This window comes from Lissotriton helveticus, chromosome 3_1 (assembly GCF_964261635.1).
Source record: "Lissotriton helveticus chromosome 3_1, aLisHel1.1, whole genome shotgun sequence".
Classification (NCBI taxonomy): domain Eukaryota; kingdom Metazoa; phylum Chordata; class Amphibia; order Caudata; family Salamandridae; genus Lissotriton; species Lissotriton helveticus.
Window position 1 is genome coordinate 1,116,385,053 of NC_136061.1, and position 25,983 is coordinate 1,116,411,035.

General features: G+C 47.5%; 1 protein-coding gene across 3 annotated transcripts in view; it reads right to left on the reverse strand.

Annotated features, from left to right (window-relative positions):
* The window catches only part of GPD2 (glycerol-3-phosphate dehydrogenase 2), a 1,236,906-nt gene that overhangs the window by 356,875 nt on the left and 854,048 nt on the right, over positions 1–25,983 (reverse strand). For all 3 annotated transcript variants that reach the window (XM_078681716.1, XM_078681715.1, XM_078681717.1), the window contains exon 13: positions 20,191–20,349. In XM_078681716.1, coding sequence (XP_078537842.1) covers positions 20,191–20,349 — 159 coding nt within the window. The remainder of the gene's footprint in view (positions 1–20,190; positions 20,350–25,983) is intronic.

The window sequence follows — 25,983 nt, forward strand, 5'->3', positions numbered from 1 at the left end:
TGTTAACTTGGCGATGCGTCCTTGAGAATATACCCCTCGGTGTTTGAAAGACTTAAGAAGTACTCAAGTGCCGCGCTGATAGCCGTGCACCCATCGCTTTCAAACGAGGGGCCGCGCTGAGAGCCGCAACTCCATCTTTTTTTTTTTTTAAACGTCCACTTTCACTAATTTACATTTGCCTCGGGGACCCCATCCCCTGAAGCATGCCGACATATTCATTATTTAAAAAATCAAATGAGAAGAGGGCCGCGTCGGCTTTCCTCTTGAGGAAAATTCTGGCCCGAGGACCCCATCCCCCGGGGCCTGGCCTTACCGTTGGGGACCGTGGAGGGAGCCCCAATGCCCCAGCAGTCCCGCCGGCTCCCAGCGTCCTGCGGGGCCCGGCATTGCTTATCCACTCAGGGAGCTGCTGACATGCACCCCCCGTGTGGAAAAGCAATCAGCTTTGGATTTTGGAAGCGAGAGCAGGTTTCCCAGCTCTCGCTTCCAAAATCCAAAACACAGGGAAGGAGCATAGCAAACAGCAGTGTTCAGGGGGTGGGCACCCCGGGACACTGCAGGAGCCGGCCCTGGGGGATGGATATCCCCAGGGCCATCACTGGCTCCAGGAGGGAGGCCGCGCGGCCTCCCTCCCAACATGAGTGAAGCCCCGAGGAGGTGGTGGTCCCTGGAGCTGCGGGGGCCCCAGCGGACCCACGGTATGATTTTTTAAGAAATGCCCCCGGGACCTAGCCCACCCGGGGGCCTCATTAAAATAAAAAGCGGGAACCCACACTTCATTGTTTTTTAACAATTTTGGTGGAATTCGCGCATATTGTGCATAAATGAAAAAAATATACATATTTTTTTGGCCCTGGGGGTCCCGGAAGCAGGCCTAGGGGGTCATGGTGTTTCTACCCTGCCCCCTTCTCTTCTTTTATATCTTTGTTTCTCTGTTTTCTGGTGACTCGCTTCTACCGAGTCACAAGATGGCTGCCAACACTTCCTGGTTTGGAGTGTTGACAGCCAATTAAAGCCAAGCTCGGTGCTCGGGGCATAAGGCTCCGCCCAGATATCGAAACTTTTATTTTTCGAATTTCTCAGCAACTATCGAACGGATTTACACCATTTAAAAAAAAGGTCGCTTTCTGATCCAAGCACTACCTTTTTGCCAAATATTGGGGTAATTCGGTTCAGTAGTTTCGGCTGTAGCCTTGCCCAATGGGAAATTGATGTTTTCACTCTTATTTTTTTAATTTCTCAGCAACTACTGAACGGATTTACACCATTTGAAACAAAGATCGCTTTCTGAACCAAGTTCTACCTTTTTGTCAAATTTGGGGTAATTCCGTTCAGCAGTACGGGCTGTAGCCCGTCTCAAAATATAGGGAAAACGCGTTTTGGGACCCCCCTTGTTTCTCAGCCCCCGCTTAACGAATCACCCCCAAACTTTCAGGATAGCAGCTGACTTCGATAGTCTTTTTTTGGGGAGAATTTCACGAAGATTCATCAAAGTACGCCAAAGTTATTAGCAAATCAAAAAATGCTTTTCCTATGGAAACTAGGTTCTAACTATAACTACCTACTGGCGACTGCCAGTAGGTAATATGTATATATATATGTGTGTATATATGTGTGTATATATATATATATATATATATATACACACACACACACACACACACACACACACACATACATACATACACAAAGAACGGCCTCAAATTATTTCCAGCTTAAAAAAAAAAGGAAATACGTGCCTAACACATCACTGCGATTTGCTTGTGCAATGTTCTTATACGGTTGCAAACTAAATATTGATCGCTCGGTGATAGGAGGTTCACTATTTCTGAGTCCTCCATAGTATCCGCTTCAGCTTGCGGATGAACTGTGAAAGGCAAGAAAGGTATTGTTAGCGCCATCTGGGGGAGTGACATCTGAGATGGAAATGGCAGCAGCTTAGGCGAGGGCTGATGCTCTGAATCACAAAATCTGGGACAGAAGTCCTGTCTCATATTCTGCAGTCACCAATGAGGCCTACAGGGAGTATCAGCAGGCCATGGTATCTGGGACTGCCTCCTTAGTAAGAGTGGTACCCCACTTCTTAAGTAGGATTATCATAACATCAGAGTTGGTCACCATCCTCCTGGAAGTAAGGATGGTGAAAAAATCCCCACACCATTGTAACTTGATTGTGCTAAGGTATCATAGCCAGGATCCCCATTTTCATCCTAGAGCTGTGTTGCATTACATTTGCCTGGGATATAAATCACTCTTTAAGGATCTTCCTTCCCTTCTTCTTCAGGTTCCTCTTATGTCTTGAAAGCTTTGCCAGGGACCCATACAATACTATTGCAAGCTTAAGTGTAGATGACAGAAGCTGTGCTGAAACTCCAGTGGGAGATATCATGAGGGCAGAGGCAACTTGGTTCTTGCTGTTTGGGATATTTTTTTCTGGGTCATCAGCAAGGTGGGAGTGGATACAGTGGGCACCAATAAAGTATACATGGATGGAATAATCTATGCTTTAAGTGTTGAAGGAGAGGTAGTTTTCTGCGATGCCAGAATAGGTGCCAGTGCAAGCGGGTTGGTAGGCAATGGGTAAGACGCTGATGACCATAGATCAGTGGATGACAGGGATTAAGAATGTGCTAACAGGCATTTGGATGTTGAGAACAGGGTGACTAGTTTAACATAAGCAGCCTGTTTTCTGATGAGGATGCCACGGAAAATATGCCAGAGGCCAATGTGGTTGTCGACTCAGATGGCTTATCTTTATCAGAGGATGATATGTGAGGACTGGCCTACTTTAAGTTGACTTTAGTGCGAGGTGCTACGTGGGCTGAAGGCAAATCCTCAGAAGAAGCCACTTTATGGGGCATCTTGCTTCTGGAACTGAGTGTTTTTCTGAGCCATTCCCGAGGATGCAGGTGGAGTACTCCTTGCTGACCTGTTCCTAAGGTTGGGGATATCATTTAGAAGATGATTTCTCAAGAAAATAACGTCCATCATTCACGGTGTTACTACAGAGCTTGCAGAAGATTTTGCAATGTCTATCCCCATAGTTTAGGTAAATGCTGTAAATACTTATTGCAATGGACGTCTGCAAAGATCTTGCCAGGATACACGAGACGAGCTTACTTCTGCATGTCACTCCTGTGCTAAAATGTGCTACGCCATATCCCCTAGATGCAAGCACATTCATGAGCAGCCAACCAGATCCCACCATGACATCTGTGCTTAGGCTCTGCCCAGATTACAAATTTGGTTTCCCATTAATATCTCCATAACTACCAAGCGGATTTACACCAAATCACAAAAAGCACACTTTCTGGACCAAGAACTAGCTTTCTGCCAAATTTGGAGTAAATCCGTTCAGCGGTTCGGGCTGTAGTTGTGTCTAAAATCTCTATGGGAATTAACATGGAAAGCAGACTTTTTTTACTCTTCTTTTTCTCAGCCCCTTTTTCACGTATCACCCTGAAACTTAACAGACACAGCTAGAATCAGGAGTACACTTTTTTAGGAAACTTTCATAAAGCTTCGTCAGACGGGGCCAACCAAAGTTAAAAGGAAGTAAAAAAACGCTCTTCCCATGGAAACTAGGTACTAACTATAACTACATACTGACAACTGCCAGTAATATATATACACACACACATATATATATATACATATTAATATACATATAGTACATTTAAAAAGCTGGACATGCACTTAAGTTTTACATGTCCTGGTAGTGAAAACTCCTACATTTGTTTTTCGCTACTGCAAGGGATACCTCTCCCATAGAAAAACACTGGGTCACCTTATTATATTTAATAAGTGATAACTGTCAATTAGGAGCAGGACGACAGGCTGCTTTTGGTGTCTATAGAATTGTGATGAAGAGCCCTTTTTAATGATACAATCGTTTTTTAGTCACAATTCTGAAAATGGCACTTTTAGAAAGTTGTAATTTTCTTGTCCTGACCATTTGCTGCCTACAGCCAGAACCTGGATCATATGACTAGATGTAGCTGTCAGTTGGACTTTGTATATTGCTCCCAGACAACGAGACACAGGGAAGCTAGGTGTTGGCAGAATGTGTCACTCTGATTTAACAAGTGGGAGGAGCTACCACCTACAAAACTTGACATCACAAAAGGCTCTACATGAGCAGCCTCAATAAGGGATATGACACTAGGGGTCAGAGCAGGGAGCCAGAAAATTCCACGCACCTCTGATGGAGCTAACCTCTGGAAGCTTCTCCAGCTTCAAAGTGGACATCAATTATAAATATTGGACCTCAGACAACAACTCCTCAGTACACCTCTGGATCTGTGGAAGACTCAGAAAAAGTACTGCTGTGCTTTTCTGCAATAAAGACTGCTACTCTGCTGCCTTGCTACCTGCTAGACTGCTAGACTGCTGCCTCAGCGAAGGACCGGACCTGCATCTTGAGCCCAGGACCACCAGAGTGACTCCAAGGGCTAGTTGACTGTCCTCCAGACCAGAGCCTCAGGGAAGAAGGCTGAAGCCACCTTGAACCCAGCACCTGGTCTCTGCCTGCTATGAGTCATACTCGCCCAACTGGTCCATCTCAGACCTGGCCCATTGGAAGTGGCCATGAAAGTACTGGGTCAGCCCAACTGTGGTCCCAATTGAAGAGACACAAAGGAGCATCAGGGCGATGCATTGCAGATCAGAACCTTTGCATCTGAGCCGCTGTGTGACGCATCGCCTCCCCAGACTCTGCATTAGGACCACTGCATGGTCAGTCTCCAGCAAATGACTTTGCATACCCACCTGCAGCCTTCCAGGAACCAGCTAATGTGTGGTGCATCTTGATGCAGGATTTGGCATCGCAAGTCCCTCATCAGCGGCATTCTCGATTGCGACTGTAGGAAGTAGGAATCGCTGTTATGAGACACCCTCGAAGCAGGACGCAGCATCGATCCACAACCAGAATGAAGGGTACTCTTGTTCAGAAGACCTGAGTCCCTGTAGCCGACCCCCGCATGTTAGATCTGTCATCCTTAGGGTGATCTTTCCCAAAACATTTTGCTTTTTATCTTCTGTTTTTGCCGATTCTTTTTGTTGGCCCTAGGACTCTCATAACTTTACTACTACTAATCAGTGCTAAGGTGCATGTGCTTCTCCCCTAAACATGGTGACATTGGTGTATACCTGACTGGCATATTTGATTTACTAGTAAGTCACTTGTAAAGTGGCATAACATATGTTATAAGTCAAATGCTACTAGTGGGCCTGCAGCACTGCTTGTGCCACCCACATAAGTAGTATGTCTCAAGCCTGACATTGCTGTGCCAGTGTGTGCAGCTTACTGCTACTACGACTTGGCATCTAAAACTGCTTGTAAACCTTAAACATCCCTTTTACTTCACATATGTCACCCCTAAGGTAGGACCTAGGTAGACCATCAAGCATGGTGCTGTTATCAGTAAAAGGTAGGACAAACATAGTTACGTTTTTCATGTCCTGGTAGTGACAAAACCCCAAATTAGCTTTCACTGCTGTGAAGCCTACTCATCCAATAGGCTAGGATTGGGAATAGCTTAATACACATTCCTGATTAGAAAAGAGTAGTTGCATAATGTTTCATATCTTTGGAATGTTAATGTTAAATCCTCTTTACAGGTAATGTTGGATTTAACATTACTTTTTAGAAATGCACTTTTAAAAAGTGGCCAGTGGACATTTCTCTACTCTTACTGCTCTGTGTAGGTTGCAGCCTGTTTTCAATACACATCTGGGGTAGGTGACAGCTACACTTTGTGAATTCCCTCTAGACAGCCACAAACAAAGGAAGGGAGGGTGTGACAGAGACCTCATCTGCATTCTGATAGCTCTTCCTGGGCAGGAAGAGAAGAGGAGCAGACACATCTGAATAGGCAGTGTCCTGTTTCCCCACACAAAGGGCTGATTACCCCCTACTGATAGTCTAGAGTCAGGGCTGAGATGAAAGAGGGACCTGTGCACTTTAAGGGACTGCTTTGAAGTCACCCCCACTTTAAAGGCATAACAGGGTATAAATACTGGGTCTCTGACCCTACCAAGACTGTAGATCTGTGAAAAACTCTGCCAGGAGTAAAGATTCTGGGTAAAAGGATTGCCATTCTGCTTGACTGCTGCTCTGGAAGAACTACTTTTCTGCTTTGCTGCACGCCTTCCTGCCTGCTGAACTCTGCCCTACTGAGGACGAGTACTGGACCAAATCTCACTTGAACCTAGAGTGACTACAAGGGCTTGCTCCCCTGGAGTAGCCCGGACCTTCCTGATCTGTATGCCACTACCTTCTGCCTCTGTCTAGCACAAGAGCCTGTTGCCTCGCTTCCCGACATGAGACCCGAGACCTTCTAGGTTCTGCCCCGCTATCTACCACTTATTCATTTCCTGCTTGGTAATTTCATTTGGCATCTAGCATTTGGTATTTGCTATTATTTATTTCCTGCTTTTGGTATTTATTTCTTGCATGGTAATTTTATTGATTGCTGGAGTCTGTTGTTGCGCTCCTTGCCCACTCCCGCCATTTTTTCCCGCCAACTGCTTCCCCCTCCCAACATCCCGCTTCCCTCACAACTCCTCCCACCTCCCAGGACTACTTAGAAAGTCTGCTGTGTGGCCCCAGTGAGTAGCTCTGACCTTCCTGGTCTGCGTGCCACTCCCCGCTACCTCTGCCTTAGCGCAAGAGTCTATTGCCTCGCTTCCTGCAACGAAACCCCAAGACCTTTTAGGTTTGGTCCTGCTATCTATTATGTGATAGTTAAGTATTCTATTCCTGCTTGGTAGTTTTATTTGGTAGCTGGTATTTGCTATTTGGTATTTATTTCCTGCTTGGCAATGCTATTGGTTGCTGTAGTCTGTTTCGCTCCGCGCCCGCTCCTGCCGTTTTTTCTCACCCACTGGTTCCTGCTCCCAGCCTTCCACCTCCCAGAACTAGTTATGGCGGCCGCTGCATGGCTGCACGGTGGATACACGCAGTGGAGGCACCACTGGTGTAGGAAGGTGGATATCTGACTATGGTTACCCCCAAACCATTTGCCTGGTGTTTAGCTGGTTTTTGACTTTAGTTGTCCTGGGATCCTGCTATTCAGGGCCCCAGGCTAATTGCTCTCTCCTTAAAATGGACTCCATGTACCTTAGGTACATACACAATTGGAATTGGCTCACCTTATTGGCCCCTGTAACAGTGTACCCAGGTACCCAGGGCATAGGTGCTTCCAAGGCCTACCAGGGGCTGCAGCACGTATTGTGCCACCCCTGGCCTGGCCTCCATATTTGACACAACTGGCTGATCACTCAGCTGGGGTAAGTCGGTGTAACCACCCCTTACTTAGGTGTAGTATGCCTATACCTAACCTAAAATGGACACATATGTTCCTATCAGTCACTCCTAAGGAAGGCCTCATCAATCCTGGAGGCAGAGTGCTTGGAAATATGTGAGATGGTGCTCTGGCATGAGCTGAGCCTGTCTGCAGCTTTCGGAACCATGTCCTTTAGCTGTTTCATGATACTGCCATACCATATACTCTTAAGTGCATTATAATCCTCGTGGTTAAATGCTATCTTAGGTTTGGCTTTATCAAAACATGTCGAGTAAGGTGTCATACGAATTGGAATACTACCCCCTCGCCAATTCTGGCGACGGGGGTAGCATTCCACCCTTCTAGAGGGACACGACATGTACCTAACCTGAACCCCGGTTAAAGTTAAACAGAGCCTCAGCATCGCAAGATGGATGCTTCCACCACAGACACAAGTCTGACCTCCTGTTGCTGGGAGTCCTTCCAGCGAGGGCAGCTTGGACAAAGGGTTTCCTGCCTTGGGAGGTGCTAGCACCACCCCAGACAGGATTTTGTGTATTGGGTAGGACAGGGCTGAATAGAATCAGACATGCCTGGGGCACACAAGGTGTCCCTGTGCATAGGCCAGTTCAAACCGGTGCTGGGGCTTTCCAGCCCCAGTCCTGGCGCGAACTGGACAAAGGAAAGGGGGTGTAACCACCCCCCTTCCTGGTCCCACCCAGAGGAGGGACCTAGTAGGTGATCCGGCCCCCAGATTTGGAATAAGAGTGGGAGCTGTGTCCTGAGACTTCAGATCATCCTGAATCAACTTGAAACTAAGAAGACGACTGGACTTCGACATTCTGCTGCACAAAAGACTGAAGAGCATCTCCCTTGTGGCCTAGGAGTGGCCACCCTGTGAATACAGGCACCATCCAGCAACTCGAAGTCTGCCGCCTCCCGCCGGAGCCCGAGCCCAGAGCCTGACAAGACCCAGAATCCCAGACTTCTCACAGCCCGATCCACAGTCCCTGCAAAGAAGGGACCCGTGGAGGCACCGAGAGACGTGGGACCGGACCTCTTGAAAGACCCCCGAGAAGCTGACTGCGCAGCATCCGAGGCACCCTCGACGCTGTGCTGTGGGGTTTGAGAAGCCCCACCCTCGAGCAGCCCTTGCACCGAAGATCAGCCCCCCAGCATCTCCACGATCTGCGTGGGGCCCTTTTGCACTGTGCCACTCGACGCGCCATCCCGGCCACTTGCCACGCGGCTAGCGGCCATCTTGGCGACGAAATCTACGAACTACACCGCTGGTCTGGTTGCTCCAGACTGGCCCTTGCTCCCCTGAAAAGGAGCACCCGCTCTGACCTTGCTGGTCCGAGTGAGAAGCTTGAATCACTTCCTGCGAAGCTTGCTTTAGTCAAGGCCTGTTTGCTCCAATCAAGTTGCTGACACCGCCATCAGCGAGAGCCTATGTGGGACAGCTCGTGACCAACGCCTGGACGTCCTTGACCTCTTCGTGTCCACGTGGCTGCAGAGACAATCTTCACGACATCACCTGTTTGCACCCGACATCGCCTGGTTACTTCCTGGTTCCACGGTAGTCACTGGCTAGTGGCTTTGAACATTGTCCCCTCTGCTTTCAGGTCTTCACCTCTTCAGATCCACCCTTGGATCCACCGGAACTCTTCACATCGAGCCGCCTGCAGCATCTTCAGCTCCAAGCACCATCGACCTGCGTGACGAAACCCGACACTACTTCGACCCTATGCACCCGCTTCCTGTGGGTAAGGTAACTCAGCAACGCCGGTGTTCCCACACTGGTACGCACCTCTAGTGTCTGTGTCTAAAGTTTCATCCTTCTAGGTCACTCGGAAGGTTCCTTAATAACTAACTTTGTAACTTTGACGCACCATTGACATTGCATTGGTGCGTGCGTGCACTTTCCGCACTGCACCCGAGTCCCGCGGGCCTTTCCCGACTTCATCACTGCTAGTCTCGAACAGCTCCAGCGATTCCCCAAGCCCTAGGCCTCTTCACTTTCCCCTTAGTGGTTCTTATACCACTATTTTGGTATATGGTTTAGGTGGCCCCTAGGGCTCATCCATATTCGTGCAACTTTTGTATATTTAAACTGTGTTTTGTTGTAACGCATTTGCTTCTGTGCTCATAAAGAGTATAGGGGATATTTGTAGAAATAAATCTATATATATATTCAATATATATCTGTGTGGTGTCCTTTCATTTGGTATTCAAGGGATTGTGTATGGTAAAACAGCTTGCTTCACATGCCTTTACAGAGTTTAGCCTAAGACTGCTTAGTCCATGCTACCCCTAGGATAGCTTGTCTATAAGGTTGACTTTACAACCTGCACCAAGGGGGTTGCTTGGCATGGTACAAGGTGATCACTAGAACTAGTGAGCATCATATACCAGGCCAACTTCTCAACTCTGGCACACCAAAGACAAGCCCATCTGAGCCCGTACCGCGCCCAGGACCAGGACCACTGACCCTCCTGCCACCCGCAGCTACATCACAGAGGAGCTCCTGGCCCTGGAGCCCAGACACCGAAACAACATGTGCTGCAATTCCTCCCTGCAATCAACCGAAGGAAACTTTGCCGGTCCCCACTGCTCTCTCTCCTGCAACACAGGACTGCCAGTCTGCTCTGGATCCCGTGCCACTTCCGACCAGAAATCTTCAAACTACCCAGGATCGCTCTAATGTATCCTGCTCACCCCCCGATCCCTCAGCAAACACTTCACGGAAATCTGGGAGACCATCCCCAGCCTCTCCCCTGACATTGCCTTCATCACCGAAACATAGCTCACCAAGTCCTCTAATCCAGACATCGCACCGCAACCCCCGACGGCTACAAGATGATACACAGACACAGCTCCAAGAAGCACAGTGGGACATAGCCATCATCTTCAAGGAAACCATTCGATGCATCACCACCAACGATAACCCCACACCCCTCATGGAACAACTCTACCTGCAACTACAGACAATGCCAAGCGCATAAGAGTCACCCTCATATACCAACCCCCAGGACCCCGACCAGCTTTCTGCGATGCCATCGCCAACCTCAACGCCCCCTTAGCCATCGACTCCTACCACGTCCTACCTTGCGACCTCAATTTCTATGTCGATGACCCAAAAGACGACAATGCCACCACCCTCCTAGAGAACCTAAACAACATCGGTCTCACTCAACTAGTCACTGAACCCACATACAAAGCCACACACTCAACTCCATTTTCACCATCAGTGATCAAATTCAGCCAGGACTACTTCCACAGCAAGACTGCCACCATCTATGATAACTTTGACCCCCAACCCACTGCCCTCAACCTCCACAGCCTCAACCAACCAGCGCACATCAGCCAAACAATCACCACTTGGTCTCCGGTCTCCACTCACCACTTAGACAACCATGGCCATTATGTCATCGGTCCACTTAGGGGCACCCACCGACCCCTGCCCCCACAGTTTTTTCAACCTTGGAACAAACCCACTCAGCACAGAACTCACCAGCATCATCAGCACCTCCATCACCGAAGAAGCCATACCTGAAAGATGGAAACACACAGAGGTTAGACCCCTCCTGAAAAAGCCCTCCGGCGACCCCAGCGAACTAAAAAACTATTGACCGATCTCCTTGCTCCCTTACCCTGCCAAAGTAATCGAGAAGGCCATCAACCTACGACTCAATGAGTACCTGTAACAAAACCACCTACTTGAAGCCTCCCAATCAGGATTCCATACTAACCACAGCACTGAGACAGCGCTAATCGCTGCCACAGACGACATCGGATCTCTCCTCGACCACGAAGAGACTGTGGCCGTTATCCTCCTTGACCTCTCCGCTGTGCATACAGCAAAATGCCCTCAAGTGGCTCGTCTCCTTCCTTTCAGGATGCGCACACAGCATCTGGCTGCCTCCCTTCACCTCCGAACCCAAGATCATCATATGCGGCGTACCTCAAGGATCATCCCTCAGCCCCACCTAGTTCAATACCTACATGTGCCCCCCTCGCAGACATAGTCAGATCCCATGGCCTCAACATAATTTTCTATGCAGACAACACCCAACGTATTCTCTCGCTCACCGAGAAACCCCCACCACCAGAACTAACTTCTGCAACGCCATGACCAATGTAGCCAACTGGATGAGAGATAACTGCCTTAAAATGAACTCTGACAAAACAGAAGTACTAATCTTCAAGAAGAGTACTTTCATATGGTAACACAGCTGGTGGCCAGCAGAACTCGGACCGACACCAACAGACCATGCATGAAACTTAGGTGTCATCCTCGACAGCAACCTCACCTTGAAACGACAAGTCAACACGGTTGCCTACTCCTGCTTCCACACACTTCACATGCTCCACAGAATCTTCAGATGGATCCCAGTCAACACCAAAAAGACCGTCACTCAGGCCCTTGTCTCACGCCGCCTCGACTATGGCAACCCTCTATGCCAGCCTCTCCACCCAGCTTCTCTGAAGACTCCAGACCATACAAAATGCTAGACTCCGCCTAAACCTCCCCAAACGGACCGACATCACCCCCCCCCCCACCTTTGAAACTTTCACTGGCTTCCCATCCAGAAGAGATCCCAGTTTAAGATGCTCATGTACGCCTACAATGCTATACATGATCAAGGACTAGCCTACATCAACCACCATCTGAACTTCCTTCTTCCCGCAAGACACGGGCACTCTGCATCACTGACCCGTGCGCACCACTCCCCTCAAATCATTCGCATTCACAGAGGACGACGCTCCATCTCCTACATTGCCGCTAAATCCTGGCGCAACCTGTCCGTCCATCTGCGAACAGCACCCTCAATGGCAGACTTCAGGGAGAAACTCAAGACCTGGTTGCAAGATGGAGGCAGCACACCTACAGCGCCCAGATTCCCCTGGGGCGACAGTGCCTCACTTGACAAATGCTAATTGATTTTGAAGTCTCAGACCCATCAAAGACTTCTTTCAACTATGCAACAGCACCTGAACTCTGCCATCGGTGAGTCTTGCCCTGCCAAGCGCTGGCAATCCAGTCCTGGGCCTTTGAAAGGGGATTTCTGATGTTCATAACCATCAAAATCGACAGTGATGACTTTGCGTCGATCAGAACCAATGCATTGCCCTTCAACATCGACGCAGGAGCCGATTGACATTACTTCGCCGGACTGTGCAGCTCGACGACGATGGACAGTGGAACTCAATGACGACGCAGTGCCTGCATTGTAAAGGGGTGAGTCAAAGTCTTCATCTCCTGTGCGGATCGGAACCGATGCACCAAGTCTTCAACGTCTGCTCTGTTCAAGGTACTTTTTCAGCAGAATCTGTGCGAGTAATGTAGCCGGCCTGCCCTCCATCGCGGTCAGCCTGAACTTTGGATTTACCCCACCCAGTCCAGTGTGACCTCAAGTAACCCCTAACCACTACATTTTGATTTAATCTTTAAAAATTCATAACTCTGGCTGTACTTAGTGGATTTTTGTCGTTTTGGTCTTGTTTTACTCAAAGTTTAATCTATTTTTCTAACCCTGTGTGGAGTATTTTGGGGGTGTTTTCATTGTGTTACTGTGTGTGTTGCACAAATACTTTACATATTGCCTATTTATATAAGCCTGACAGCTCTGTGCCAAGCTACCAGAGGGTGAGTACAGATTATCCTTTAGTGTGTATCTAGCTTACCCCGACTAGCATGGTGGTTCCTGCTTGGACAGGGTGCATACCTCCACCAACCAAAAACCCTGGTTCTCACATTATAGATCTTGGCAATATTAGCTCATCAAACAATGCCCTGTAGTCTTCCATATTTGACAGTTTGGTTCAACCACTACAAGTGCATTGGACAAAATCTATGCTGCATCATTATTAACCAAATGTAGATATAACGTTTCCCTTTCTCTTCATTCTACCTGCTCAAAACTGTCAAATAATACAACATGGACAGCTTAATTTATTTATTTCATTACCTGGGAATACAAAAGTGAAGTCATGGCAAGTGTATGGAAATAGCATAGTATCTTGTCGTTTTTGCCAGACTTCAAGGTACACTCTGGGAAGAGCAGTTTTGCATGTTAATTCTAGGTAAGAAACGATTTACTCATCTTATAGAGTGTTTTAAAATGTACACTCTTCTTAAAACCTAGTAGATTCATGTTCTCTTGATCAATGAGAGGGTATGAATTTAACTTTTTTGTTTTCTTTTTAAGTACTCTTGTTGGTCTCTTTAGAATTATAACCAGAAATTAAAAATAATATAAAATCTGGTATATTCAAATGGAGAGAGGAAACTTGGGGCTGGTAATGTGTAAGAGAGAGGACAGAAGGTAAGGTTACAAGGCTTGTACTGGCACTCCTCTGTAGCGCAGCCATTGGCTTCGGCCTATGTTTTGTGAAGAATTTCCAGTCGACCTTCTCTGAAACGGATCCTAAAGTACTGTGCTTTAAATACCTTAAGCCCGATAACCCCTTGCTGGTCTATAGCTTATGTGATTTATTCTGTTCAGTCATCCACTAGCATGATTCTTCAGTGGCCCATCATTGTTTGCATCAGCCACCCCCAGGAATCTAGAGGAGTTGAAATAGAAAAGGATGTAGTATCTTAGGGCGAGTAACACATTATTTATACAAACCTCCGCACTGGGTGATATGTACTTTCTGGGGAGTTTGTCCAACATCCATCCTGTGAATATCTTTATGAGCTGGAGGCCACACCACTGGCACTGCACATACTGGATGAAACCTAATGTACATGTAAGATCAAAGTCCTCTTGCAGCTGACTGTTCGGCCTAATTACTCCAGACTTAAGTCCACTGTGACTCTGAAACAAGGTGAACTGGAAGCAGTGTAATCTCCCTGCGGAGATTGATATCACTGGAATCAGCTTCAATGGGCTGACAATGCCTAAGCTTAATGGAACCTCCTCTGATTTGGCTGTCAGTCCGATCTTACCAACAGTTTGCTGAGATCCCTATAGGTCCTTGTTAGACCTGTCTGCCTTTAGGTAGTCCCTCCAATTTATTATTTATTTTGTCCCCTTTTTGCCCCTCATACCTTCATCCCTTTTTGTGTCCACTGGATTATTTTTTGCGGTGTTGTCCTAGGGGTTAGATGCTCTTTTGCCCTCATAGTTTTTTTTACCTCAGGCCTAGGTGCCATTTCTGACTGGAAAGTATGGGACCCACAAAATGGTCGCCATTAACTGCCATAACGGTCACCCCTGGACAGGACCCATAGACTAGAGTAGGGACTTTCCAGAACCTTCCGGTCCCTTCTGGACCTTCTGAGGCCACCCTATATAAGGCCAGCTGTAGTGCAGCCATTTTGTCTTTTCAGAGAAGGCTAGCTGGAGTAAAGGCTGTAGCATAAGGTGGGGGTAGGATAATCAGAGGGTTGATCTCCCAGTGTAGGGACGCTTCCTTACTGTTTCACCACCCCTTTCTCCTTGTAGTTACCGACCTGACCCTGCCAGAGGAAATCCTGGAGACCCTGGGCGCATATCCCCATCCAGCCCCCAGAAGAAAGATTGGGTGAGGGAGACTGAACTGGAGTGTAACTCCGAATATTGCCCAGTAAGAAAGGTCCTGATTTAGACTCAAGGAATGGAGGTTTAGACCAAAGCAGGAATTGTAGTGGAGGAGAGAGAAACCTGTGAGCCTGGTCAGTCGCCACAAGAACTAGGAGAGAAATAGGCGTCATCTGGTATTTCAACAGAACACCCCCTCTCTGTACCTGTGGTAACGAACTGCCACAATAGGGGTAGTGGGTTCATCCTGGACGGAGGCTAAAGCCAAGTGCCTGGCGCAGAAACGCCGAGTGGTTTGGCCGTGTAGCGAAGGCCACTCCATGCTTGCTTAGACTGGTGACTGTGGTTGAAAGCTCGCTTTGGGAATCCCTCCCTCGAACTGCGCAGGCCCCGCCGAGTGAACACGGGTCCTGGAGCGAGGGCAGAACCAAAGGAGGAGGTTCACCGTAGCTGAGCAGGCTCTGTCTTTGAGCCGCTAATCTCGCGCGCATGCCCGGTCAGACCGCTTCCCTCAAGGAAGGCGGAGTCAGCGCCTGGGGAGGAATCGGGCGGGAGGCGAGCATCGGCTCCCTTCAGCTTGTGTGGCCTTTTACCCCGCGCCAGCTCTACCCACGAGGGGCTGGAGTAGCGGGTGAGGAGGGTCAAGCGGCCGACTGTTACACGCTGAGCCCCCCCCCTTCTCCCCAGTGTGAACTTCCATTCTCCAGCGATCCGAGACTCTGGCCCAGTGGGCCCAACGCTGAAAAGTAAGGAGTGTGTGAAGGGGGGAGAGTGAAGGACGAAGATCTTATGATCGAAGGGCAGAGGGACCTAATGGTTGGCCTCACTAAGAGTGAACTAAAACCGTCAGAAGCCTTAAAGACTTTCACAAGGAACCTGATTATATTAAAGCTGATCTGGAACGCTGATTACGTGGTGCTGAGATATAAACCTCCTTGTGACAGGTCTAGAGAAGAGCTTATTCAGAATAGTAGAGTGGGGGGGTAATTGGTGTTAACCTATCTTGGAGGTCCAAAGACTCCCTGAGCTTGTAAGGTGGCAAGACACTATTCCTGAGAGCCTATGAATTGTACCTTAATGCTGATAAATTGAATTGTGAGAACTCTTCTAAAACAATTGTAACTGGTAGAGACATGGACTAAATGTATTTTTTTTCTGTACTGACTAAGGATATATAGTGGAAAAGAGAACCTAGTACTATTTTTATAAAACAGCACGTATTTTTCCACAAAAATTTGGTGTAGTGTCGTTTTTAAGTGGAACTGCATTGAGTTACTGCTGGGTGGTATGCAAACTTCACACTTGTGCTTCTGGATATTGACTGTCTTACCCTAGGCCAGGCTACCCTATGAGACTTGGCAAAACTAGGTCCAACAGTCCTTAATTGACTTGGCTGATACCCTAGAGGCCGTTAACTATATATCGTTTGTGCCTAATGAGTGACACCCAAGAAACTCCTTCCTCAATAATATATCCATGTGGGTTTCTTGGTTCTATTTGTACTACCATGTTTAACAAGGGTTGATTTCTAGGTCTAGGGTCGAAGTCCCTGGCTGGCGTTGTCCCCCGAGTTTGGAATGCGGTTACGGACTCTAGGGGATTGGGTTGCTAAACTCAGTGGTTACTGATGCCCACATAACATTATATAATTAAGTGTAGGGACCCAGAAATGTACATTTATCAGACAAGGAAACTAAGTAATAAAATAATAACTGGAAGGAAATGCACTGAAGGCTAAAGTTCAGAGACTGCAGACGGAAGGACCAAAGAATGACAAGCTGCATTGATGCTTATCTTTAATGGGGGTAGCCTAGGGTGGTTATTGTTCATTTTTATATAAGAGGAGATGCTTTCCTTTGTATTATGGAAATCATGAAATGCCGAATTGAGCCTTTATATTCACCGTTTAATTGTTTAAAACTGAGCTTAGGTAGGGTGCCAGTTTAGCATTTGTTATGCGGTGAAAAGCACTATTCGGTTAACTTAGGGCAGACGTTTTTGATCATGGAATCCAACATGGCTCTAAAAGAAAACTACATTAAAAAGTTAAAGTTTTATATATGCATACACAGCTTCAGTATATCTTTTTCCATTAATTACATGGCAATATATTATGCAATACACACGATTAAATCATCTAATGTGCAATTAATAGTCAACTACAAATCACTATCAGGGACTACAAATGCCCGTAGGGTACTTGTGTTCCTAAGATTTATTTTTTAGGATTTTGTGTATTTGCTAAATCCAAGCTGAAAATACTTTATGAGTGATCGGTAAAAATCAGGCTGCTTTTAGTGCAGTCGGTAAACAAGCACTGATGAAGCCTATGGGTTTAGCTCTGTAAACACACCTTGACCATGCACCGATTGACTTCCAATTCAACTAAGCCCAAAAGACCTAAAACCACTCTTGCAAAGTAACTAATATACGCACCGTCATCAATGAGCACTGCCCAAGAAGCATAGGTAACTGCATCAGAAAGCACAGCTACCTATGCAGCATGGGACACAGGGTGTCGTGTAAATGGGGAAGTGGGTGACACGTGCCTCAAGAGAGAACTGGAAAAAGCACCTCCTTGGAGGGCAGTGGTAGATGCACCTCATGAGGCACTGGGTAGTACACCCCAGGAGGCATATCATGTGTTTCACCCAGTGCCCCCTACCAGGACGAGGGCGCAATGCCTCTTCAGGTGGCATTGGGTGATGATCCTCAGTAGAGGGCCCTAGGTGATGTGCCATGAGGAGCTAGTCGGTGATGATATTAGTTGGGAACTGGGTGATCCACATCGAGAGGGTGCAGAGTGATGCACCTCATGGTGGTGTGATAGCATAATGCACATCAGGCAAAATAGACACGGCACCTCGCGAGGCACTGAATGAAGTACAGTTGGTGAGCACAGGGAGATGCGCATTACAGGGGCACAGGATGTTGCACCGAGGGTGGCAGGTTATTCTAGAATGTAGGGCATGCTTAAGTACAATAGGGGATATATGTCAGTATATAGTAGGTGGGCTCTGGATAAGGTCAGTCATCTCATGCTTTCCCTTTTCAGCTGTCAGCAGTTAATCCGTTCTGTTGTTTTGGGGCATGCAGGGATTTATGGTATTGTTTCCATTACAAGTGCCGGACTTCAAGTACAAGAGTTCAAGGAAAAATATATTTCTCGAACAGATTACCTTCTCACACATACCATTCTTAAAGACAAAGTAGTGCCTTTTCAGCCATTTGTTCGAATTCATTTGAGTGATTTATAGAAAGGACCAGTACTCTACTTGTGGGTGTATCTGGGCAGGGAAGCAAAAGCAGCCCTGGCAAGAATATTTGTACCAGGCCCACATTACGATGAGGGAGCAAAACCTAACACCCTGTAGGGAAATTGGATTTGTTCTCCTCCGCCCCAAGATTTTGTATTCACAAAATAATGGCACGTAGTGAATTTTAGAGGAAAACGTGTAGTCTCAACAATATTGCCTTTTCTAGCTGCTCTGAAAGGGAACTTATGTGAGATTCCAATCCACTGGAATTTTTATATAGCACTATTTCTCAAAAGCAGTTGTTTACGCATGTGCCCAAAGAAAATTATGATTGAGTCAAATACAAAACATCGGGCTAACAGCAGACAAACAGACGTCTGCCACAGAAGCAGAGTGTACCTGATTCAGGGCCCAGTGGAAGAAAATGGGTCCCATACACTTCAATACTGACTAGCACCATCAACTGCTATGTCACCACACCAGGAGCGGACAGCACCATTCGGTGGTGGTGGCAGGGGTGGTGGTAAGTGGGAATAAACATTTTTTTAAAAGAACTTACCCCCTTGCCACCTCTCCGCCGTCCTCCTGCCATCTTCTATCCTGGTCGGTCTTCCAAACAGGAAGAACCTAGGCTGAGGCTACCTTGAGCCAATCACAACGCTGCATTGCAGTGATGTGATTCATTCCGTTAAGCCAATCACAAGGCTGCAATGCAGCCTTGGAATTGGTCTGAGCACCGTGGTTCGGCGCTCAGACAGGGGCTGGGGGCCTGGGCATGTTCTCCAAGCAGGCAGTAATGCAGTCCGCATGGAGAACATGCAAAGTGCACATGAAGGTTTGGCCGATCCAGGAGGGCTGGCCAAGCAGTCATGCGCACTTTAGAGTGGGCAAACCACTCCTTCCCTGCTCCTCTGTCATCGGAGCAGCCCCGCCTTGCCCACAATGCTGTTGACAGCAGGAAAAAAGAAATAATAATAACCTCGTGTTATTATAATTTTATTTTTCCCTTCCTTTCACTGCTGCAAAGAATTGGGCGACGCTCCCCCGCCTTAGAGGCGCATCCGCCACTGGACCCTGCACTACTTTTGTTGTTTCGATTTGTCACATTCGAAACACACATTAAATGCATCCAATCAGTGCTAAACATACTGCTAGCATCCCATAATAACGAAATATCACTTACACAAAGCACTGACATGAACCGCTAACTTAAGAGTGAGGCGTTATTGACAAGACTATAGCATTAACAAGCAGGAGTTATTATGAAAATGGATTTGTTACTGAGACAGCTGCAATCCAAAGCTTGCATTGCCTGAACTGTCCTGGCCTGCTCCTCTCAGGCAGTCCCCCTCCTCCTCTTCGCGTGCCCTTTAGTGGCAAATGTCCGTGGATGCAATCAGCGCACAACAGTGCTCCAGTCTTTATAGATGTCGAGGCAGAGGAGAGCGACCGCATTTATGTGCTTCCCACCTTGATCCCTCAGGGGAAGGTCCCGACACTGATCTCTTATTGATTCCTTTCACTTAATTTTAATTGTTTCTCCTTTGAGGAATTCAATCAACATCCGCGGTGGATGGCCAAAAGGTGCTTAAACCGTGTACACAAGGTAATGAAGATGGGAAAACACCGGCCTCCTGCACGACTCCTGCTCTCTGTAAATGGGGGAAGGGCTAGAGGAGACCGTGTAGGAATCTTTAAGTTTCCAGCCCACACAGAGGAAAGATACAGGGTGGGGGTCCGTTTATGGGCCTTTAACCGAGTTACAGAACGAAAGGGAGGCCCGAGCATCTACGAAACACGTACAATTAAAGTGCTGCTTTACACACCGGATGAACAAATAATCAGGATTTTCTTGAGGCCAGATCGAACATTTTAAAGCTTGATTTCAGTGTATCGTGCACATTTGTGATGAGCGTTTAAAAATAAAATCAGAGGTTTTCGAGGAAAAATCACATAAGGTTTATCTGCTATTGTGCACACGCCTTCATCGGAGTCTTTTGCTAGGTCACACAAGGCAATCATATTAAACTATAAGGTCGACTTAATATTTTTTTTAAAACTGTAATAAAGTGTTTTATATATACTTAATATCGTCTTTCAGGTAGACGTTTTTCATACCGCTTTCTTTACGTCATTCCAGTTCAGTTCCTTTCCCATTATGTCTACAATCCTTGGCAGGGCCTCCTCAGCAGCCTGCACGTTTAGGAAGGCCAATCGAGTGCGACGGGAAATGACATCCACTGCCGTGCAAGCGTATTCTTTCATTGCATATTTGACCTGCGAAGAGTAAAGAAAAAGTGTTAATCAGTGCAGTAAATAAAAATAAATTAACGAAAAATGAGGACAGTTAACTAAAGGAGTTACTTACTTTTATGTTTGCTTTAGCATTCCAAATAACAGGTAAATGATGATCTAGAATGTGCATTTAGAACAACAAATGTTAAGGTCTGTGAAAATGCGAGTCTAGCTGGCTTTGCACAACTATGTCTCCCTTGAGGCTGCGTTTCGAAGAGTTAATTTAAAACATGACTGTGAGGCTCATCTCTCAAGTAGATCATCCCCCACCCTTGTATCCATCAACATGCTTGGATAGCGAAATATGTATGATTTTCAAGGACATTTCTGGATCTCTCGAATTCGTTTTATTTGTCACCTCTTCATGTATCGAACGATCCAGGCAAATGAAATAGGGTCTCTGATAGAGATCATGTGGACACATAGGCAGGCCATATAAACAATGTTGCAATGGAAACTAAATGCACCTGTTGCTGAGACCACTGAGACGTCAGATCGCATTGCAGAGCGGGAGCCTGTATTTGCCATCTGGCCTTGTCGACAAGCAAAATGCACAAAGCCAATATGTCAAGAAGTCTCAGAGGCATCCTGACAAAGATCCAAGCTTGATCTTGAAACATCGAGATCGGAGCCAAAATGTCCTGGACTTGATCTGGATGAAAAGCTCAAAAACGCACAGCACATTGATGGTGTACTTGAAAGATGTAATCTGGAGGTGATCTAGGACTCAAATGAGCCCCTTGTGGTAGGGGAAAATTGGCAATCCCGACCTCTAAATGTATGCTGCAACCACCACCATCAACTCCGTTAACAGAGGGGTAATGGTGAGGCTACAATGGAGCACAACTGAGGGGTGTAATGGTGATGCTAAAATGGAGCACAGCGAACTGAAAGTGCTTGTAGCCCAGCTTGAATCGCAAGTAGCACCAGCGGACCTTGAGGACAAGAACATGGAAATAGGAGTCCAACGCAACCATCCAGTCTCCTGGTTCCATGGCAGAGAGAACATGGGCTAAGGTGAGCATCCTGAATTTTTCTTTTAGTAGGAACAATTTGAGAGGGTAATAATCTAAGATGGGGCAAAAGTTTCAGCCCTTCTTGGGCACTAGGTAAAAGCAGGAATAACACCCAGTTCCGAGGCTGGAACTCCCTCTAGGGCTCCTTTGGCCAAAACAGTATGAACTTCATGCAGCAAAATGTACAAATGGTCCTCTGAGAGCTGATATGATGTAGGTGCAATAGGCGGCCGGACAGAAAGGAATGGCAGGGTGTAAGCTTGATGAACTATCTGTAGCACTCATCAGTCGGAAGTTATTGCTTGGCACCTGTGGACAAAAGGACTGAACTGCCCATGTACATGATGTTTGTGTACCTCTAAGGGTATATTAAAGTTGAAAAGCAGCTTTGAGGCTTTTGCCGGGAGTGGGAGGGCTAGGTAGTGCGTTACCGCTGCTGGCCTTGTTGTTGCCTGATGGACCCCCTGCCGCCGCCTCGAAAGGACTGGGGCATCTGTTGTGGCTGTGGGGGAGTTTGGTGTTGTCTGAACACGAAATCCCTTGCAAAATTGTTGGGAAACTACTTTTCAGGCATAGAAAAGCCAAGAGAAAGAGCAGTTGCTCTGCTCTTAAAAACACTCTAGCGCAGAGTCGGTCTTCTCGCCAAAGAGACAAGACAGTTGGAGGGCATATACATAAGTGATGCTTGGATATCAACTAAAACTCCTGCGGATCTCTTGCAGGCGTGGGGCTGCAGCACGATGCTCTCGCCCTCTGTCCTGCCTAGGCAGTCTGTGCTATATTAGCCCAGAATTCTTCTGGGCCTGCCAGCAAAAGTTTAGCCATAGAGTCCATTGAGGTGGGTAGTAGACTCCCAGCAAACAGCTGGCATTGACAGATCGAAGGGCAAGGCTGGGAAGAGAAATGACCCACAGAAGGCCCCCATGCTCTTCGACTTTCTATCTGGCAGAGTCGCAGGGAAGGAGTTCGAGTTGACACTGCAGGTGGAGGCCAGTATCATCAGGCTCTCTGAAATAGAATGTTGGGTCAGAAAGGCTGGGTTGTCAGAAACTGGCCTATGGCAACATGCCACTTGCTAGCTAACTGGAGTGCAAGAGCAAGGTTTCGCCCAAGTGGGCAGCAAGTGCCTCAATAAAAAGAAGCAGAGGCTTGGATGAGGATTGCGCTGGCTGCAGAACCTCCATGAGAACATTTTGCCTTACTTCAACAGAACAAAGCTGCATATCTAACACCTTGTCTTCCTTTCTAATGACCATGGTAAAGGACGTGGCTTGTACAGTAAAGGGACTGAGAGATGGAGGAGCGCGGGGGACAGCAAACCTGTGTCACAGAGGATATCAACGTGTCAATTCATCTTTATTTCGATCACACTGATCATAAAAAACAATCCTAAAAATGTACAGTATCATAAAAAGTTAAAAAGTAAAATATGATTTAAAAGAAGAACGGCGATACAGCTACATCACTTTGCATTTGACAATGACGTGAGGAGTAGTTGCTGTGCAAGATGGATTAGTTACATACCTATAATCCTAGTTCTCATCCAGGGGTATGCTCATCAAAGTTATAATCTGTGAATAATCCCCACCTATGTGTGGGATCCCGGAGCATATAGAATATATATATTATATATATGTGAAAACATATACATGCAGCCTAAAGTATTTCCAACATGGTAAAAATGCTGAAATTACATAGGTTTACATTGTAAGAAAATACCCTCCTAACCATAAGGAAAAGAGGACATGCACTGAAAAGCTGTCATACAACAATCCTTTATTTTCACAAGGAAAAACTTGTAATTGCAGGCAGTTGCCTGTAGGCTGCATAGCAGAGCAATGATGAAACAAAAAACAGACACCTTGTCTTTAAGGCTTCCAAGGGTTAGGGTACCCAGCCTTTAAGACCTGCAAGGAGACCCTCTGCTCCCATCATGCACCACAGATGACAGTTAGGTCAGTGCTTTCTTACGGTGCATTATGTAGAGACACCTGAGTAGAGGATACAATTAATATAGAACAAACTCCAGTAATGCTCGTCCGGGGAGGTGGGAGGGTCGCTTATGACTTTGATGAGTATACCCCTGGATGAGAACTAGGATTACAGGTAAATAACTAATCATTCTCATCCAGGGGATACTCATCTATAGTCCTAATCTGTGAATAGAGTAGCAAGCCCATACCCACTACCTCGCGGACGAGCAACAGAGTATACAGAACATGAAAACATTACATTCAAATTGCCATCATGCAAACAAATTCCTCAAAGAAGCCTGCCCAAACTGGGCATCGGCCTGTGCATCAGAATCTAGACAGTAATGGCGTGTAAAGGTATGCACCGATTGCCATGTAGCTGCCTTACAGATTTCAGACTTGGAAGATTGCGAAGGAGAGCCGTGGTAGAAGCTTTCCCACTGGTAGAGCGTGCTTTAGGTTTGCCTTGTAGAGTCCTCTTAGCTAACCAGTAGGATAAAGCTATACAAGAGACAATCCATCGAGAAATATATCTTTTAGACGCAGCTAGACCGGTGTTAGTGGAGCCGTAGTTGATAAAGAGCCGGTCAGATTTCCTAAGTGTGTGAGTTTTGGCAAGGTAAAGCACAAGTTACTACTTGAGTAACGATATATCTGTAAGAGACATTAGTTAGTATTAGATTCCTTACCTTAGAATATCCCCAGGCGTCAGACTGGATCTGGAAATTTTTGCGTAGCAGTACCCTTGCGCGTCGGTAGGCATCGTCTGCGGCTCCGCGTCCGTCGTCGGCGTCGTGGGCGCCGTGATGACGTCGTCGGAGTACTTAGACGCCGCCTCCGCGTGCTGACATCAGTTCTTAGACACAGCTTTTCCTCGCCAGAAACGCAGAGCCATGTTAAAAACCAACACTGGTGCCATTGAAACTAGGGCCCTGAAAGGGGGCAACCCTAACCTAGATATTGGTTCGCAGAACGGGGAGGATGGGTGGGTCGGTAAGGAATCTAATAATAACTAATGTCTCTTACAGGTATATCGTTACACAAGTAGTAACTTGTGCATCTGAAAGAGACACGTTAGTATTAGATTCCTTACCTTAGAATAGATACCCCAGCAATACCAACCCCGGTGGTGGGTCTGCGAACCAAAATCACACCAGAAAGTCCCGGAGGACGGAACGGCCAAAGAAGCCATCCCTCCGGACTTGGCTGTCCAGGCAGTAGTGTCTTGCGAACGTGTGCAGCGATGCCCACGTAGCTGCCTGACAGATGTCTTGCAAGGGCACTCCCCTGCCCAGGGCAGTGGTAGTCGCCGTGGCTCGGGTAGAATGAGCCCGCAATCCAGCAGGAGGCTCCTTCCTAGCCAAGGAGTAGCATGCCTGGATACACAGGATGATCCGCCGGGAGATGGTCCTCTTGTGCACCGCTTTCCCCTTCTTCACGCCCACGTAACCAACAAAGAGTTGGTCATCCACCCGGAACTGGCGTGTGCGATCCAAGTAGAATGAGAGCGCACGTTTTGGGTCCAGACGGTGGAGCCGCTCTTCCTCTTTACAGGGATGCGGTGGCGGGAAGAAGGTTGGCAAGGTGATAGACTGCCCGATGTGGAAGGCCGTGACAACCTTGGGCAGCAAAGAAGGTTTGGTACGCAGCACCACTTTGTCCGGATGGACAGAAAGGAAAGGTGGAGTACAAGAAAGGGCCTGGAGCTCACTCACTCTCCTGGCAGAGGTGATGGCAACCAGGAAAGCAGTCTTCAAGGTCAGAAGGCGAAGAGGACAGTTGTGAAGTGGCTCAAAGGGAGCGCACATCAGAAAGGTAAGAACCAGGTTCAAGTCCCACTGAGGCATCACAAACGGAACAGGAGGAAACGTGTGTGTGAGGCCCTTAAGAAATCTATTAACAATAGGGGACTTGAACAAAGAAGGTTGATCAGGCAGCCTGAGAAAGGCTGAAAGGGCAGAAAGGTAGCCCTTGATAGTGCCCAGAGCAGAGCCCTGCTGGGCAAGAGAAAGAAGGAAGAGAAGGACTTCAGAAAGAGGGGCATTGAGGGGATCCACAGCCTTTGCTGTGCACCATGCCACAAATCTGTTCCACCTGCAGGCGTATACCGACTTTGTGGAGGGACGCCTGGCTGCCAGAATGATGTTACAAACTTCAGGAGGCAAGTCAAATGGCCTCAACTGTCGCCGCTCAATCTCCAAGCATGGAGGTGGAGACTGGACAGGTTCGGGTGGCGGACCGTCCCCTGCTGCTGCGACAGAAGGTCCTCCTGAAGAGGCAGACGAACCGGGGGATCGACTGACATGCTGAGTAGCTCTGGATACCAGTACCTTCGTGCCCAGTCCGGAGCCACAAGGATGACTTGGGCCCGGTCGCGCTTGATCTTCTTCAGCACTCTGGGCAGAAGTGGTATAGGCGGAAAGGCGCACAACAGACCGCAACTCCACTCGCGACGAAAAGCGTCTCCGAGCGAGTGCCGCCTTGGAAATCCCAACGCGCAGAACCGATGACATTGCGCGTTCTCTTCGGTGGCGAATAGATCTAACCAAGGCTCTCCCCATCGCTGAAAGAGGCCTTGCGCCACGTCCGAGTTCAGACGCCATTCGTGATCCATCATGCACCGACGA